General features: G+C 38.6%; 1 protein-coding gene across 6 annotated transcripts in view; it reads left to right on the forward strand.

Annotated features, from left to right (window-relative positions):
• The window catches only part of GRIA4 (glutamate ionotropic receptor AMPA type subunit 4), a 275,697-nt gene that overhangs the window by 208,048 nt on the left and 49,289 nt on the right, over positions 1–18,360 (forward strand). For 5 of the 6 annotated variants that reach the window (XR_013926315.1, XM_080377063.1, XM_080377062.1 and 2 more), the window contains 2 exons: positions 3,473–3,583; positions 12,068–12,274. Coding sequence is in view for 5 of the 6 variants with exons in the window: in XM_080377063.1 (XP_080233189.1) it covers positions 3,473–3,583; positions 12,068–12,274 (318 nt within the window). In the remaining variant the exon portion in view is untranslated. Of the gene's footprint in view, positions 1–3,472; positions 3,584–4,906; positions 10,637–12,067; positions 12,275–18,360 lie in introns of those variants that run through there. The other variant, XM_080377066.1, reaches the window with a different exon arrangement.

Raw genomic sequence — 18,360 nt, forward strand, 5'->3', positions numbered from 1 at the left:
AATATATGCTGAGGGCCACCCAGATGGGGAGCAGCTTTGCAGAAAAGGCACTGGAGGTCTTGGTAGACACCAAATAGAACATGAGCCAGCAATGTGCCCTTGAAGCAAATAAAGCTGATGGTATCCTGGGCTGCATTAGACAAAGTATTGGCAGCAAGTAGAGGGAGGTGATCCTTCCCCTCTACTCAGCACTGGTGAGACCAGACCTGGAGAACTGTCCAGTTCTGTGCTCCTCAGTACAAGAGAGTCATGGACATACTGGAGAGAGTGAAGCAAAGGGCCACAAATATGACAAAGGGACTGGAGCACCTTTTCTATGAGGAAAGGCTGAGAGAGCTGGGACTGGAGAAGAGAAGGCTCAAGACGGATGTGCAAATCCCTGAAGGGAGGGTGCAAGGAAGACTGAGCCAGGCTTTGTTCGGTGGTGCCCAGGGACAGGACCAGAGGCAATGGGCACAAACTAAAACAAAGGAAGTTCCCTTCGAACATCAGGAAACGCTTTTTTACTGCAAGGATGACCAAGCACTGGCACAGGTTGCCAAGAGCAGTTGTGGAGTTTACATCCTTGGAGATATTACAAAGCTATCAGAACATGGTCCTTGGCAACTGGCTCTAGGTTGAGCAGCAGGATTGGACCAAATGACCTTCAGAGGTCTCTTCCCACCCCAGGCATTCTGTGATTCTGTCATTCACCATTCGTCATGTCACCAAGATTTAAAAAAAAAAAAGGGGGAGGGGAGGAGGGGAAGTAAACAAAGCATGTATGTACATGCACAAGACAGATTTAGCACCTAAATTCCAACTTGGGCAACTGACATGAAAATTTATTAACAAAAATATTGAGTATCCTGTTGCCCTTAGTGACTTGTGGGCTTCAGCAGAAGTACTTCAGTGGTTGCTACAAGGTGCACAGGCCTTCAGAAATGACACTATTCATTCAAACGCCAAACTGTTGTGACAGATTTACTTTGAGGCAGATATTTTTCCTTGGGGATTTGAGGTATTTGTAGGAAACCATATGGTTATTTAGTACTCTTACAGTAACTGTGAATCTATATATTTAAACAAGTGTCATGATATATATTTATTCAGTAATCCAGCTCCAGAGTTACTTCAGTGCAATTTTGAGATGCACACACACACAGTCACACCCATGCACACAAGATAAAATTCCTTTAGAAAATGCCTTCCGTTCCTCAAAAACCTCCCTTATCTATGTCTGCATTTTCGTATGGCACTTAGTTTTATAACACAGTACATCATTCATTTTCTGCTTTCCTTCTGAACTTTCCAGCAGTGAGGAATTGCACATTGAAAAACAAGCATTCACTATTATAATGATTCCCAGACTGCTAGGTTTTGGTGTACATATTCTGCCTTTAGCTGGTCACAGTTTTTAACAAGAACTTGACATTTTGAGTTGTCAATTGTATCTGTGACTCTGTAGTTGTCTGGATGAAAAAGAATATTTGTTAGCAGTGCATCCTACTAGGAAGAAAATCTGTGTCTCCAATATATCAGCAACGCTGCAGAATCCTGTTAGCCGCAGACACCTAAATCAAGGCTCCTGTGCTGTAATAGCAATTGCAGATAGAAAAGGAACATTTCAACTAAATATGCCAGAAGCTGTGCACGGGAAGACTTTATGCATGTTTGCTTTGCTAATAGAAAAAAATATACTCATTCATACTCAATCATACTCACTCACTCATATTGAATTACTTCATGTATTTGTAATTCCCTATGGTGAGTTGTGTCTGCACACTGCTCTGAGGACTGCTAAAATGACCTGCCTCTCCATAAATATTTTTTTTCAAAAAGGAAGTTTATGAAACAGTAAATGTAAAAATCAAGAGTAATGTTAGTTGTTTTAAGAATATACAGGATTCTTTAACATGTATAAGACCAGGAATCAAAAGCACTCCCCTGCACTTCTAGACTCTCATATCGCATCACTGCACTGATCTGAACATGACGTTTCTACATGTTGTGGAGACAGAATCCTATGTGATGGTGAATTTTGGTCTGGGTTCTACCACAATGTTAGAAATAAAATTGGCTGTATAGCTGATCTATCATTTAGCCAGTTTGGCACTGACAGTTACACTGGAGCTCTGTCTGGATCCCACTTCCCACCGCAGTTTCCTTTCCTCTTCTGGTAAGACAGACAAGGCATTGCTCTGTCCCAGCTCTTGGTCTCATGAACTCCTAATTAATCAAGGAAGGAGGGAAGGGGCAGTTCCTGCTGGCTGGCCTCTAGCTGCTCCCAAACAGTGAGCTGTGCCAGCTTGAATTGCATCTCTTTGATAGAAACCTTTTAACATCACTGCCGCTGTCTGCACCTTTACTGAGAAAAATGTCAGTCTCTTAATTCATTAGGTTCTCAGCAACCTGGAGAGCCCCTTTAGGTGGAATTAGGGCACTGTTCTAATGACACATTTGTGTTCACGTTGTCTGTTTGAGGTGGAGCTGGGTGCTGTCAGCGCTGGGTCAGAGGAACAGGCACTGAGCCACTCCTCAGTGGCCTTGTCAGAGGGTCCACAGACACCCGTGATCTAGTTGCAGAAAAGCGAATGGCAAGAAAGGGGAAAGGGAGGGTGTGGGGGGTTTTCTTCATGGGAGTGCAAGAAGCGACACGAGTGATTCAAACCTGGCTCTAGAGTAGTTCATTGCCAGCATGAACAAAGGCAGCTGTTTCACCTTAAGTTTGCTCTGGGAAGCGCTGTGGCAGCCTAAACACAACCAGGGAGAGGAAAACCTGATTTGTTCCACCTCCCTGTGGGCACTTTTAGAGCCTGTGGGCTTTTAGAGTGAAGTCACCCTCACCATGTTTTAAGCAAGCGCTTTTCTAGGAAGGGTGCTTATACTGCATGGGCTGAGTCACTGTCGGGTGGTGCCTGTCTGTCTGGTGAGTCTGAAGAAACCTTTAATAACAGGGCTTCTGATGTAGGTACTAAAGGTCATCACCATCAGTTAAGTGGAACAGGCCTGGTGTAAGCCCCTGGGTTGGCATCCCCTGGGAGGCCCATGATGGAGCAGGGAATTGAGATCAGCCATTGATTTGCAAAGCTGTCATCCAGATGTCTTTCACTCCTCCATCTAAGACCAGAAGGTCTTAACGAATGAAAAATTTCTTATGGAGAGCGAAAATTCTTATATCTCATTTATGCCCCAGGAAGGCTTCAAACTGTTGAAAATGGATTTAGCTTGTCCCTCTGGTTGAAGTAAGTAGCTCATGTCATTCAGGAATGGCTGAGTTGCAGCAATACCAGGTCTGACTGTGCAGCAGTGGTGCAAGATGGTATACCCAAAGTGTTAGATTGCACACCACCATGCACCTGTCTGTGAGTGCGACAGCACTTCCTTTGGTACAAAATTACTTTGGATCACTCTGTTCTTATAATCATTTGCATTTGTAATTACACAGAATGCAGACTTTTCTACTGTAAATTATATGTGTTTTGTTTTGCAGGTTGGTTACTGGAATGACATGGATAAATTAGTTTTGATTCAGCATGAACCTACACTTGGAAATGACACTTCAGCCATTGAGAATAGAACAGTAGTTGTCACTACAATTTTGGTAAGGTGTTTCTTTTTTTTAATGCTTATACTGGTGTGTGACACAATTTCTTTTCTAGTTATGGTCTAATTTAGAGTGCCAGTTCCTAAGTTAGTGGGCGGGTGAGAGCCATATATCTTAATTATCTTGACTGTACAGAGTTTTTTTGGTATGCATTTATTATAATGATTCACTCGGAATCGGTATTTTAAAATTGAGTTGCGGTAATTTTTTTCTGTTATTCAGTCTTTTTCATTTTTTACTAAAGTAAGTCTGAGAAATACAAGTGAATTCGTTCAACCTCTAATTGATAAATCTTGACTCACAAGAAACTGGAAGAAAAGAAAAACCTGAAACCTCTAAATAACAGAATTGAAGAGAGGGTATAGAATGAGATGTCTGTAATACCAGTGTCCCTTTTTGTTGGCACATTATAAATTCAAAATTGACATTATCAAGAGCTAAAATTCCAAGTTTTGTAGTTAAGTCAGCCAATCAGAACTTGATTATACACTTAAAATTCTGAATGAAAGCATGAATTTAGTAGATGCATTTGAACATATTTCTTAATATGTTTATTCAGCATTTCAATAAAATTTCCATTTTAATACAATCTAAATAGATTTGGGGGTTGATTTTCCAGTGTCGTTTTTCAAGAGTGGTTGCAGAGGAGAATGCAGTTGCTTCGTTCATTTACATTTTTAATACATAGCTTTTCAAAACAATTTTTTCTTACAAACCAGTATTTTAAACAAAATATTTAGCAATTTTCCCTTAGATATTAGACATGCCCTTTTAAGCTGATGTTTGTCAAAGCCAACTGGCAAAGGGTGACCTTTACCTGACCGCTTTTAAGATTTTACATCTCAGTTCACTGCCCTTTTCACCTGCTTCATTTAGACAAGACATTTTAACCCTTTAGAATAAACTGTGTTTCAAATGGAAAGGAATATTCTGTATGTGTTGTTAAGCAATATTTTTTCTAATTTGATACAGAGTTGAAAATAATCCAAAGGAAAGTGTCAAGGCATTTTCTTACTGAAAAATGCAGTTAGTTATCAGATTTCCATCAATGTGTATCAGCATTTATACATTAAGTATGTCTTAACAAATCTCCTGTTGAAGATTATCATTTCAGGAAGCAAACCAACCAAACTACTATACAGGAATTCAGAATGTAACTCCTAACCAAATTGTGTACCTTTTCTTTCTTTATTTATTTTTTTTGCATGGGACATTTAAAATATATGTATCTTGTTCCTAAAAAAAAAAAAAAAAAAAAAAAAAAAAAGACTTGGTGATGGAAAAAAAAAATATACTTCAGTACAGTCCTCCTCTTTTCAGCCTCTGATGAAGAATCCTATTTTAAGAAATTGATCAAGGAAGAAAAGAGTCCCAAGATGCTGCGAACATTCCTAACTAAGGCTCAAGTATTAACCACCAGTCTAGTAGCATTGAGCTAATTTTTCCATATGGATTACTGTTCCTCTGACTGGATGACCAGGCACTGAACCACCAAGAAAAGTTCTGTGACTAATCTGAAATGTCTAGAACAGATGACGTTAACCTTCAACTTTGCCAAGCTGAGAAGAGAACGATGTGAATAACAAGCTTTCAGTCGAAATTTTCCTCTCATACCAATCCTGATATCTTTGACTGAAGCTACCATACATGAATACTGTAATTTCCATAAATAGCTCCAAGCTTAGGAGAAAAGAGTAAAAAATAATAATGAAAAGTAATATAAAAGGTTCCTGTTTGCCAGAAAGGAAAAAAAGGAAAACTAGAAAACTTTTAAAATGTGTTATCTTGCCTGTCCTGTTTGCATTGAAGCATTTTGATGTGCATAATAAATGTTATCTTCAAAAGAACTTTTCCAGTCCCTGTACTGAAAGGACTGGTGGGATCATTTTCAAAACCAAAAAGCTGAATTAATATTCCAAAGCATGCCCTATGTTTATGCAGCATGTCATTTTGGGATAAATGCAATTATTTGAAAGCAGCACTGCTTCATGACCAAAAGTGTCCCCTTTCAGTGTTTCAAAATCACAGTGCAAGAGAAATATATCAGAATTTGGTTTGAATAAGAATATATGGTGAATTCTGCCTTATCATGCCCATCTCACATAGACTCCACTGGGAGCTGCACACATGATGCTGAAGGCAGATTAGAACCATGATTCTTAATGTTGGCCTGCCAGGGCAGTGTATTTAGCATCCATAAGCATATGATCACACACACAAAGATACATTTAACTAGACTAACTTTCAGAATCCTGTTATTTTGCTCTTCTCTGTATTATAGTCATGTTGCAAATGCCAGACAGAGACTTTTTCACCTCCTCGTTGCTCTCTTCACATTGAAGGGAAGTTGAACCATTGTAGATGACACATATAATTTTGGTTGCATGCATATTTTCCAACATTAAACTGAAAAGCTTCTGCAACCAGTGCTGTCAGGCTTTTCAGTCTTCAAAGACAGATGTTGTGACGGCTTAAGAAAAGTCTACAAGTTTTCAGCATGGCTCGCTTTAATTTTTGCCTGAAGCAAAATAGTGCAAGTTAATTCGCCTGCTGTTTCTTCGGTTTTTATGTGTCTATGCTTACCTTGCTGTAATGTGGCTGTATGGCTATTGCATAGAAGATGCTTTATAACAAATTATCTCTGCACTCAAAGAAATTAGTACAGCATTTCCTACTTGGCAAAATGTTATGTTGATTTGTAACGTAGTGAGAGCACATAGAATTTATTTTATGGTTTTGGTTTAGTGCGTAGGCGCTCCACCTGTCTCCGATGAGTCATGTAGTGAAGGAGCAGCCCAGAGAGAGGTGGCCATGGGGGCAGCTGGTGCTCTTTACCAGCTTCCATGAAGGCCTGCTTTTTATAGTTCCTGGGAGAGACCTTTGTCCTGTACCTGTCATGATCACAGGCACAGCCTCCTGCACACCTGGCCCTCTGGAAAGGACAGATTTTCTACCTGTATGCAGAAGTATTTCCTCAAGGCAGGGGGGTTAGGACGTCCACAGCAGGCTTGTTCTATGACTGGATAAGCGATGCCATGTGCAGCTTTCCTCTAACACTGAGGTAAAGCAAGTGACTTAGCCAGCCAGGAATAATGATCATCTCTAATTTAGCAAGTGGGAGAGATACAGTGACAAGTTGCTGAGGTAGAGCGTGGGGAGTAGGCTGGGAAGACTACTCCAAACTTTCTAATCCATTTCATGATACACCCAGCTCTGTACCTACTCTGAGACTGCAAAACGTAAAAATCACAAAAATCCTTTAGAACCAAAGCTCAATGTACATGTGGCTTTCAGCTCAGTATTTTAATCAGATAGTCTTGGTGTTGGCAGATCAAGCTTCAAGGGCAGGATCCAGTTCACGACTGAGTCACCTAAATGTAGATGACTTTACAAAAGCTATTGATTCAGTTGCCCAGTTGTAAGCACTCAGTGACATTTAACATGCTCTAGAATATACTGCCAACCCCCCATTTCTTACACTGGCAGGATGACACTTGCCTGTCTCATGCCATATATGACCACTCCATCTGGCTGTTTCAGCTGGTGTATATTGTTTCAGGCATATGGGATAAATAGTGCCCCAAGTATGTAATTTTTCGTGGAAGTCCACAAAGGTTTAGAAATTGATTCATGGCTCATAGGTGGATGCCTAACACTGAGGGTATCAGACCTATCCATAAAGAGGCAGCACAAAGGACCTGCAGAATGGCACTTGGAGGTCAAACCGGTTACCTTAGGGCATCTCAGATGACAGATAACCTTCATTAGGTGACTGAGAGCCACCCTCATTGTTTTGCCTGATATACTCTTGACAGAGTCTTACCTCAAAAATTCTAACTATAACCTTCTTTCTCATAACAGAAAAATATTTTTTCATTAGAAATTTTATTAATTAAATTCTTTAGTAAACAGGAGGAAAAATTGAAGTTTGTTGCATGACAATAATAAAAACTTCAAACCGAATCCTGAACACTTTATTCAGAAAAAAAAACCAAAACCACAAAAAGCCAAAAAAAACTTTCATTGACATCAACAGAAGTTTATTTCAGAATAAAGTGTGATAATGTGTGACACTTCTATTCTAAAAATGAGACATTTCCTTGCACAAATATTTGTCACTTTTACAGATTATTTTTACAATGTTTAAAGATTTTGAAATGAACTGTAGAGTAGGAAAGCCAAACATAGATCTGTTTGGTATTTGGGTTAGTTACTTTCTCCAGCTTCCCTTATAGTATGAATCATCAGTTGTGAGCATTTTACTGTACACATGAATTTGTGGCAATGTGGTGGAATGATTTGTTTACATCTATAAAGGTAATTGTTGCAGACATCAACTTGTATTTACAAATGTTGCATATTGTTATAAGATTGTGAATTATATAAGTAAAGCTTGCACCATTTCAAATATCTGTTCCGTGCTAGTCATTGATCATTTTAATGTGGCCTTTTCCTTGATTCACTGCCTCATAGAATACTATTAAGCAGCTGAAATCTTGCAAATATTGTGGTGTTAAACCTCATTCAGCAGTAAGTCAAACCTGTGTTTTACATATAGTAGGTTAAGAGTTTATAGTTTAAAAATGTAGTAAATGCAAAGGTGGAGTGGAGAAGTAATATTTTTATTAGACAAGATGCCATAACTGGAAACTGAAAAAGTATGCCTACTGTTTTCAGCTATTTCAGCTGATTTAATAGAAGATGCTACCTCTCCATAGATGTCTTGCATCTCTTGTATCTTTAGACTACCATGTTTACACTAACATTACTACTAATTTAGAAAATGCTATTGTAATAAGTTATACAGGAAAAAATAATCTTTATCAGTGCCACAGATAGAAAAGAGTATCAAGGTATGGCTGAGTACATGCTATTGATCAGTTCAGATATTTCATGACTTTGCAGTGTGACCTTGCAAATTCATCTGTTAAGTTGCTTGTTAGCAAACCAGTAAAACTTGCCTTTCAATGTCCTGATGTTATTATAATAACATCTGCACGCCTCATTAGTTTGAAACACTCCCAACACCTGAAATGGACAGAATTTAAACTAGTGCTACTGTTTGATTTTTTCTGTAAACAGTCTTTATCAGAAAGCCACATTCAGTCCCACCCCCAACCTCTCATCAAACTCTACCCTGAAAATACATCTCTCATTATTTGGCAGGTAAAGGAGGCACAACAATTAAACTGTTATTTATTCTCTGTAAAATAGGGGGGAGGGAAAGGACAACATAGTAAGCAAAAGGTAGTAGGTGTTCCCATTAATTTCAATTGTATTGTTTCACACTGGCAGATCTCACTCAATTGCTTCTTTTAAAGCAGTCACAGCAAGAGGTACTACCTTACTTTATAAGAGAATTGCATTAGAAGAGGTGTTCCTTCTAAATCAGTAAGATTGGTCTGTAGAAAGATAAGTGGATGGGGAGAGAGCTAATGCAGTTCCCCCACGTCACCCAACAGTTAGATCCCTGCCAGAACCCAGGTCTTCTGCATCCTCACTTGGTGGTCCCTCCACTGGATGGGATGGCTGCTGCTAGCGCCTACCAAGGATGGTGTTGGATCCCACTACTTCCCTTCTCAGCATTCTCTTACAGAACTCGTGGTGAGAGGGGCTGAAGTTTATTTAGCCTTTAACAGGAAAAATGAGGCATCTGTCATTTGCTTTGCTGTGCAGACACAGTTTAAATGCTTTTTCGTAGCAGCCCTGTTAGTGATGAGGTGCAGGCAGAAGCGCAGTGTCTGGGTTTTGGGAGAAGGAGCAGGCTGACCTGGCCTCTTCTGTGCCTCTCTGCTTTGTGTCCCTCTCCAGAATTATTATTTCCTGGTGTGAATTTAATTGTATGCCTGTGGCTTGGGTTTTTATAAGAAAGGCTGAATCATAAGACCTGGCAGTCACTAACTCTGGTCTTTGAAAAACAAAATTGCTTTTGATGTGCAGCGACCAAATGTAGCTGGAGCTTGTAAGGCAAGCCTACAAATGCAGGATACTGGACAAGACTCAGTTCTATTTCTAGCTAGCAGTTCACTAAATCACAATCAGGAGATGTAGTATTTTTCTCCTTTGTCTATTTTAACCATTTTTGTGCAATAACATAGGTAGTGAGATCCAGATTTTGGGTTTTGCTCTCACAGAATCAAAAAGCTTAAACAAGGAATAAACATTTGATTCATGTGCCCAAAATTCTTTCTAAAATCAAGATTACTGCAAACAGAGGGCAGGACCCCTTCTCCCTGCTCTTCTCCCTCCCTCCCTCTGGAAAACAGGCGGTTGTGATTAAGCTGATTTAACTGGGGATAGGAATACAAGAAATGGTGAAGGCTGCTGGTAATACTCAGCCAGCTTTCCTTTAAAGATACAAACTCGACGGGCAAAGTTACTGCATTGCATCACTGCAGTGATTACAGTGTGTAGTTAATGCTGTAGCTCAGTGGTCTTCTCAGTGCCCCAGCCACACGCATCAGGATGGTGACAACTTGTCTTGTGATTGTCCCAGTTTCAGAAGTCCTTGGTGATCCTTAGCCGTGCAGTGGTCATAACTAAGTGCTCAAGAAATGCAAGAACCTGCTGTCACCCTCCAACTTCTCTGCACATTTATACTTTTACATAGGACAAGGAATCAGTCAGACAGAGTTTGGCTTAGAAAGTGATCGTTGTGGAAGCTTTTCTGTGTAGCTGAAGTAATGGCCATAATGCATCAATGGCCTCCAACACTGAATTCCTGCTAAGGGATTGTGGCCCAAAGAGGCATGCCCATGGCAAAGAATAGCGTAAGAAGGAGCTGGTGGGAGGAAAGGTGTTCTGGGAATACATCTGAGACTGAAACACTCCTGCAATATTTAGGAACCTGACTATCTTTAAGGAAACACTAGCATTTCCCCATTCCAAAACTGTGTGAATTTAACACGGGACCTTTCTCTCACACTGAAGCAAACAATCTACACAACTTTCTCCACTCACATTGCACGAAGCTCTGTTCTGCCATCCATATACAGAGGTGGGTCCTGGCCAGAGTTACCACAGGGAGTAAACTTATATACGTAAAGAGAATAGTGCCTCCCACATATAATCACTCTCTTCTCTATTTCTTTGCCTTTTCACATTATAATAGTAAATTAAAGGCTTGCCTATCAAGTTCCTCTCTTGGGTGGATCCACACACTGCTAACATGATATATTTTGGTATCCAAAAAGAAAAATTTACCTGACACACGGAAAAATTGTGGAATTGGTTTATTCAGTCACCCTATTGCTCCTGTGATGCCACGTATCCTCCATTATTAAATGACCAGTAGAAGTTACAAAATTGCTGTTGCTTACAGCTGATGTTGATGTAGTTTCAATGAAGCAGACATTCTCAAACTACATATTTCCCTTTATTTTTATTTTTGTACTAATTATGTATGTGGGAAAGATGTGAATAGGACAGAGTGCTACCAAGGTTAGTGTCAAAAACACAATTGCCAGGGCCAGCACAGAGAAAACTTAAGTTGCCAGCATTTTGTGATGTAACTTCAAACAAAGGGTGACAATCGTGACAGATATTTTATCTGGAACTGGCTATGAATATGAATTTTATGCAGTAATTTAAAAAAACTACCAGGAAGTATAGTTTTTTATAATGATTTCTAAAGTCTGAATCCACACAGAGCAAGAAAGAAAAATGTGACCTTGTTTACCTAATGTGACCTTGATTTCACAATCACATTATATTCACTGTTGTAATAGTAAGGTCTACAAAGGGATTGTAAGATCCACTTTTTGAGACAGGTTTTACATGTTTTCAGTGGCACTCACCATCGCAAAATATTTTGGAACTTCTTTTTCATGCAACATGTAAAGTGAGTGTCAGCTTAATACCATTTTTGTCCATGCATATTGCTTAGATTCATCCTAAAGGATCTTGCAGAATCTGTACTGTTTATTTGAAGGGGAAGATACATATTTCCTCAGAAATGTATTTCAATATTCTCACTAAAATATATATAGCCTCTTAATAACTATGCGTTCTAAACCTCAAGAAAGGAAATGATTCAAGCTGCGCATCTGAAATTACATAAACAGTAACCACACTGTTAGAGGATATGCTTACTTACTGATGTCAAAAGCATAAATTATACTTTGCATTATCCCACAGTCATTTGCATTGTAGAGGTTCAACCTCTCTTCACACTTTAAATTTAGCATATACTGCACTAAGGTCTTTCATTTTAAACAAAGTAAAATTTGTATGCATTCTTTAATAGCTTTTGTGTTCATAATTTGTAAGGCCGATAGATCTTGTGAAATGTATAAGCCAACTTGCAGTCTAAATAGTGTCCCTTTCCAGAAGGGTTTCTCTCTATACATTTTAATTTAAATGTGCTAATACTATCCATGAACTTTTGATGAAATGTGTGTTGTTCAGTCAGTAGATGACATGTTACTTTTCAGAGTGTATTCGGTATACTTCTCCTTTACAGTTCTACTTCTTTCATTATAGGAAGCCCCATATGTTATGTTCAAGAAAAACCATGATACGTTTGAAGGGAATGACAAGTTTGAAGGATACTGTGTAGATCTGGCGTCAGAAATTGCAAAACATATTGGTATCAAGTACAAAATTGCCATTGTTCCTGATGGAAAATATGGAGCAAGGGATCCAGAGACAAAAATCTGGAATGGGATGGTGGGAGAACTTGTTTATGGGGTAAGCATACCAATTTTTGAAGCAGGATTTAATTTATCGTAGAATTAGTCATAAAATATAAAGTATATGTGCATTTTATTTAATCTTGAGGTCACAGAAAAGAAACAGAATTCTGTTTCAGATCTCTGTGCTTTCATTTGTTTTCGAGAGAAAATTAAATAGTTTCATGCAAATTCTACTATTTATTCGACTAGTACCTTGTCACATTAGAACATCCATAGTTTGCCCATCCCTTAAAAATTCATTGATGTTAGAACTAATGTTAGAGACCATCTAATCCTGATACATTGTAAAACTTAGCAGGGAAGAATATCACTCATTTACTCATTGTCATGGAATGGTGGACTGATCTTTTTAAAAAGATAGGATTCTTGGGCTGGTTTGAGAAATGGGAGAATCCACCATCATTATTAAACATATGTAACAAACCACTGCAGACAAGTACACAAATAGGTCACTCAGAATTCAGACAGCCTTTTAAGATGAACATCAATAATAAAATTTAAGAGCAAACCTGGTAAATTCAGTAACTAATAGCATTATCCTATATAGTGATTTGGAGGATTCTTCAGAATAGCCTAACAGTTAACAATTCTGTTGACACATAAAGTTGTAATATGTAATTAAAATAGTTCCAGCAAACCTGAAGAAATATTTGCAGTATCTGGTGTTACCGAAAGTAGCAAAACTCAGAGCTATGCTTGCTGATGTCTGCAGTTGCTAGTATCTGCACTGAGAACAGATCAGAATTCTTAAAGGAACTTCACTGCAGTGATGGAATAAAAAAAAAAAAATCCTAAAACTGTTCAGGTGAGGACTTTTCCACCAATGAACTCATAACATGCCTCAACCTCCCTATATAAAACTATTACATACCAGTTGGTCCATCCAGAGCTGTAGTTTTTGCAACTCCAATGATGGATAGAGCCACATGTGACAAAAGCCTAGTGGCTTTTCTAGCAGATCCATTTCTGTTCCATTCTGCCAGCTAAGTATAGCTGACAAATTTTATTGAAGACTTCTCCACTAGTATCAGTTCAGGGGACTACTCAACGTTCAATAGACTGTCTGCGGCAGGAATATGGGAAATCGTGCCCCAGAATTTTTTTTTATTTCTTTTCCACCTGGGAATGGGAAGGTAATACCAGCTTCACAAAATTTATGTTCTTGGAAGTACTTGGAAGAACCAGCCTCACTTGTGTCTTTAAAAAGTGGAAAAGCTGAATGATCACCAAGCATGTGGATCCGCTTTAGTGGCTTGGAAGCAGCTGAAATCTCAGGATATTAAAAGTCAAGGGGGTTTCCGACTTACTTTATCAAAATGGAGGCAACTCCTTGTCTGGCTTTTAATTGCAATAGCAAACACATGATAGTCAACATCTATGCTCTGTTTTACACCAGTAGATTTTTTAAATCGTCCAAGGAATTTTACAAATTGTGAGAAAATCCCCTTACCCAGATACATAATTTCAGAGGCCTGTCATTCTGGTTGAAAATTACAGGGAAAACTTGAAATCATACTTTAGTTTTCTGTTTGGGTTTTGGATTTGGGTTTTTTTTCCTTTTATCTTGAAAAATTTACCTCATCAAACCCAAACTGCCCTAGTACTAGACTGAAATACAATGTGCTCTTAGGAAGCTCACACAGAGAGAGGTTCATGCCAGTACTGGAATGTGACCTGCAGCTGTTAGCATAGCTGGAAGCCACAAAACTCACAGGCATAAGGAACCTGTTGCAAATCACCTACATGAAGAGGACATCCCAGAATACATAGTCAACACTTTGTTTTTTGTAACGGAAAAAATTACGTGAAAGCTCTTTAAAGTTTGATGGCCAAGTTTAAAAATGCCTGCACAACTATGTGTTTAGGAAGGCTGTAGTTTGACTGTGACTCTGGGGTTGAGCTCTGGGAATCAACTGCAGCAAAGCTCTCAGAGCTGCTTTTTTATTGAAAGATCTAACAGATGTCCACTGTTGCCCAGTATATTTGCTGTACTGTCCGAAGGCACCTTGATATATCCCAGTATATCCTTGGCACCAGCAAGTGTCCAGGAGCTCTGGAGCTTGTCTGACTAATCTGCTAAATTGCAGCAATGGTCCCTGGTATATTTTTGGCCCATGATTACCATCCAGAACGATTTCTGAGCCCAGCTGGACACTAGGATGGAGGAGAGACCATTCCCTACAGGCAGCTTGAATGCACCCATGCTGGTTTAGAGGTTAAATGACTTTCATAGTAATGACACAGACTGCCCTGTGCCAGCTGGCCTTAAGACCGAGAGCTATTCCAAACATGTTTAATGCACTTTTAAAGGTGTAGCTTTAAAAGAAATTGTTCTTTCTGTTAACTTATGAAAGTTTGCAGCTTAATATTTCCATAGGGAATCTATGAAAAGCATCCTCCTTACAACTTCTGTGAATCCTTGCCAAATGATTTACAGACCATCAGGTTCCCTGGCCTATTCCAAACAGAGAAAACAGAAAAATCAGTCAACCAGAGACTTTCCTGCAAATCTCTGCTGTAAGAGGATGTTCATCTCCTCTGATAGATCCCCAAATCATAAACACAAGTACTCTGAGTAGCTGGCTATGCTTCAAGCAAAGCTTTTTATACGCAGCCAGGTCTGGGACAGAATTTGCAATTGAATTAGCAAGTTAACGAGATGATCTGTTTGGGAAACATTTTACAGCTTCTAATTTCCAACCACATTAAAGGATTAACAGACAGTTTTGTGCTGGCCAGTGAGACTGGACCTTTTCTGTGACACACAAAAGGATTCTCTCCTCTCCTCTCCTCTCCTCACCTCACCTCACCTCTCCCCTTAGCCCTCTCTATGTTACTGAGACTGGAGACATGCCAATTTTATCCCACGTCCTCTCCAGACCCGTATGCACCATTGGTCATTCTGATACCTACATACTTCAGATACTGCACGGAGCAGCTAGTTTTTTACCTAAACTCACTACTTGATTATTCCATCACGTCCCAGGGGAAACAGTGTGTAAAGTGCTGTGGTTACAGTTTTTCTGTGACTGCACAGAAGGTCATAGTGAGGGGTTGTTTATTTTCCTGTTTTGTTTTTAGAGCTCGGTTAAAAACTACCAGGGAGTCTTGGTCATTTGCCCCTGATGTATCCAATGCCTGCAGTAGGCCCTCTGGGGCTCTGTAGGCCTTGATATCTAACTCACAGGAGAAATGCTGGCTGGGGATGAAATACCATCGAGCACATGTAACAGGTGTTTCCAAAGGCAATAACAGTCAGCTCCAGTTAAATATTCATTCTTCTGACACAGAATGCTATGCTTTCACTGCTTAATACCAAAGGTCACAACTCATTTCTGTTTAAAATCTGAGAAGCTATAAGCTTCTGAGGCTGAAATCACTTCCTGCATGTTTTTTCTTCATACAGCTTGTACCAAGCGTAGATTTTATCCACAAGGTTATAATAATACTGGAAAAGTAAAAGTCTCTTACCATCAGACTTAATCTTGCCCCATTGTATGATACTGGATGAATCCAGAATCCATCTGTACTTAGTGGTGCAGCCTTGATTGAAATGCTGGTACAGATGCAGTTGATTCAAGTGTGAAGTATGATTAGTCTTTGTCAAAACAGATTTCACTGGCAACAAAATCATTAATTGTTTGCACCATTGTTATATTGTTAATCACTTAAATCCTTAATTATATGGTGTACATTAACTGGGCAAAGCACTAGCACTCATGGTTATCATGCACAGCTATTGTCATTATTTAGCTTTCAACAATGAAGGGTTTGTGTAGGCTTTAATGTGGCACACGGTAATCTTACAAAAACCATAAATAATATGATCAGATTGGGGAGGCTGCACTTTTTCCATTTGGCATCTAATTGTGACCTAGCTGTGTACTGTCCCTTTACATCCATTGGCATGAAACGGGTTCATCTATATTATGAATCATCTGATATTAGATCACTGTTGTAATGAAATGGGATAAATTCCTGTGTCTCTTCTTCAACTCCTGAAAGTAGCGTAGGCAGATAGTTCTGGTGTAGTTCGAGTTCTGCCTGTACTCTTTGAGCATTCAAATTTGGCAAGATTAATTTTATCCAGTGTTTCACATAGAGTATGCAGTGTGCTAATTAGGTCTTTAAAATCTCCACAATTCACATTCAAATGGCATTTGCACTTTTCCACCTCACATCATAGAAACTAACAGCCCTCAAAGATCCTTGTTTTAATCTCAGTGGCAGTCTGCAGACACAAAAACAGAACCGTTAGCCAACACATTTGAAGATCAATGACCAGGTCCATCATTTACACTGTGTCAATGAAGATACCACTATGTGACAAATACAGAGAAGATTGGCAGTAAAAGATAACAGTTCCCCTGAATCTTTTAGTTCATTTCAAGAACTCCACAGTAGGCATTCACAGTAGCAGAACTTTAGAAATATAAAAGACATTTTCTCTAAGGAAGGAAACCGTTCTTCGAGAAAAAAAAAAGAGTTTATGAGTGAGACAAAATACAGAAATATGCAGCAATGCCAGGAGCCCAAACCATTCTACAATCCTTAGACTACAGAAACCAAATTTACTTTACAGTTTTCAGGGTATTTAAAAAGATATTTTAGATGTTATTTTTCCTCATAAAAGATCCATTTCAGTCAGACTTACATAATGACAAGACTTCAAGAAGCCAAATTTTTTCAAATGCCTTATATTACAAAATTTACATTAAAATTCAGAGAATTTGCAATATTATCATAATGTTTACCCAAGACATTAGCACCAGAGATAGTCTGATAACGCTTGAAAAATTATGATTTTGTGTTGCTTAAACTGTAATATCTTTACATAAAATTATGATGATAAATGTTTGCATCGCAACTATTTCAGTATGACAGATATAATCTGATGATTAATATGTAGCAGTTTTAATACAAATTTGCATTTTTGGGCCATTGCACTGGAATGAGTCATTTCTTTTGAATTATTCAAAATCGTACAGCTACCAAAATAGGTTTAAATTTTAACTACATTAAATTAGTTTTAAATTAAATTCCATAAAATAGATATAACTTAGTGTATAAAATAACAAATCAAATTATTTTAAATGCATTTATCTGTTTCAAAGTTGTGAGATGACGAAAAAGCCTACTTTTTTTTTTTTCTTTATCGCACAAGCTATTTATGTAACACTTGGATTAAACTATTTAAGCACATCCTTGATTTTCAGCATGTTTTAATCTTATTGAAACTGATGGGATTTAAATATCCTTGTGTATTTTACTGAGTATGAATGTCCTTAAGAGCACCCTAAAATGCAAACATGCTTAAATGCTTTCCTAAACTGTGAGCTATGCACTGTATCTGATGATGCTAAGATGAATTTGGGCTGATTAAGAATTTAGAAGATAAAACTACAGCAGTTCTATTTATTAATAGAGATTTATGAAAAACTCTTCATTGTGCCTGTGAAGTTGACTGGGCCTGTGGTGGAGTAAATACAGGCAGATTATCTCATATATTGAGGCCTGAAGCAGAGTAATGCCACTGCAGAAGGCAGGTTGTGAGTCTACCTTATTTGTTACCAAAACCAAGTATTCTCAAAATATGCTCAAAATACCCTCCTTAGCCCATAAGCTGTTTAGAAGTCCACGCTGGTCACAAAGCCCAGGGTCTTCTCTGTGAATCCACCTAGGGACAGCACCACCGTAATGACTGGTAGAAAGGTTGCAGCAGGTTCTGCATCTGTTCCCCTCCCACTAGTGTATCTTTTGTCACAGTTCCTCTTACAATTCCCATCTTAAGTACTGCTGTAATGACAGCTTTAGCATACAAGGCAAGGCAAGGAGCAAACTTAATATAATCTTGAGTCCCTGATGACCAAAATGACCCATTAGCACAGCTACAGTAACTCACAGTTCATGCAGACATCATTGTTAGCAGCTGTAATCACCATCATCATCAATAACAATTCATTCAAGACTGGTATTTTCATTCTAAAAAACTATTATATTAGAGAAACATACTAAAAATTATTCCTGTCTCTAATGGGAATGGATTCAGCACACTTTTTGTCCTTTTACTGCATGATTTTG

This window comes from Falco punctatus (genome assembly GCF_963210335.1).
Source record: "Falco punctatus genome assembly, chromosome: 2".
NCBI lineage: Eukaryota > Metazoa > Chordata > Aves > Falconiformes > Falconidae > Falco > Falco punctatus.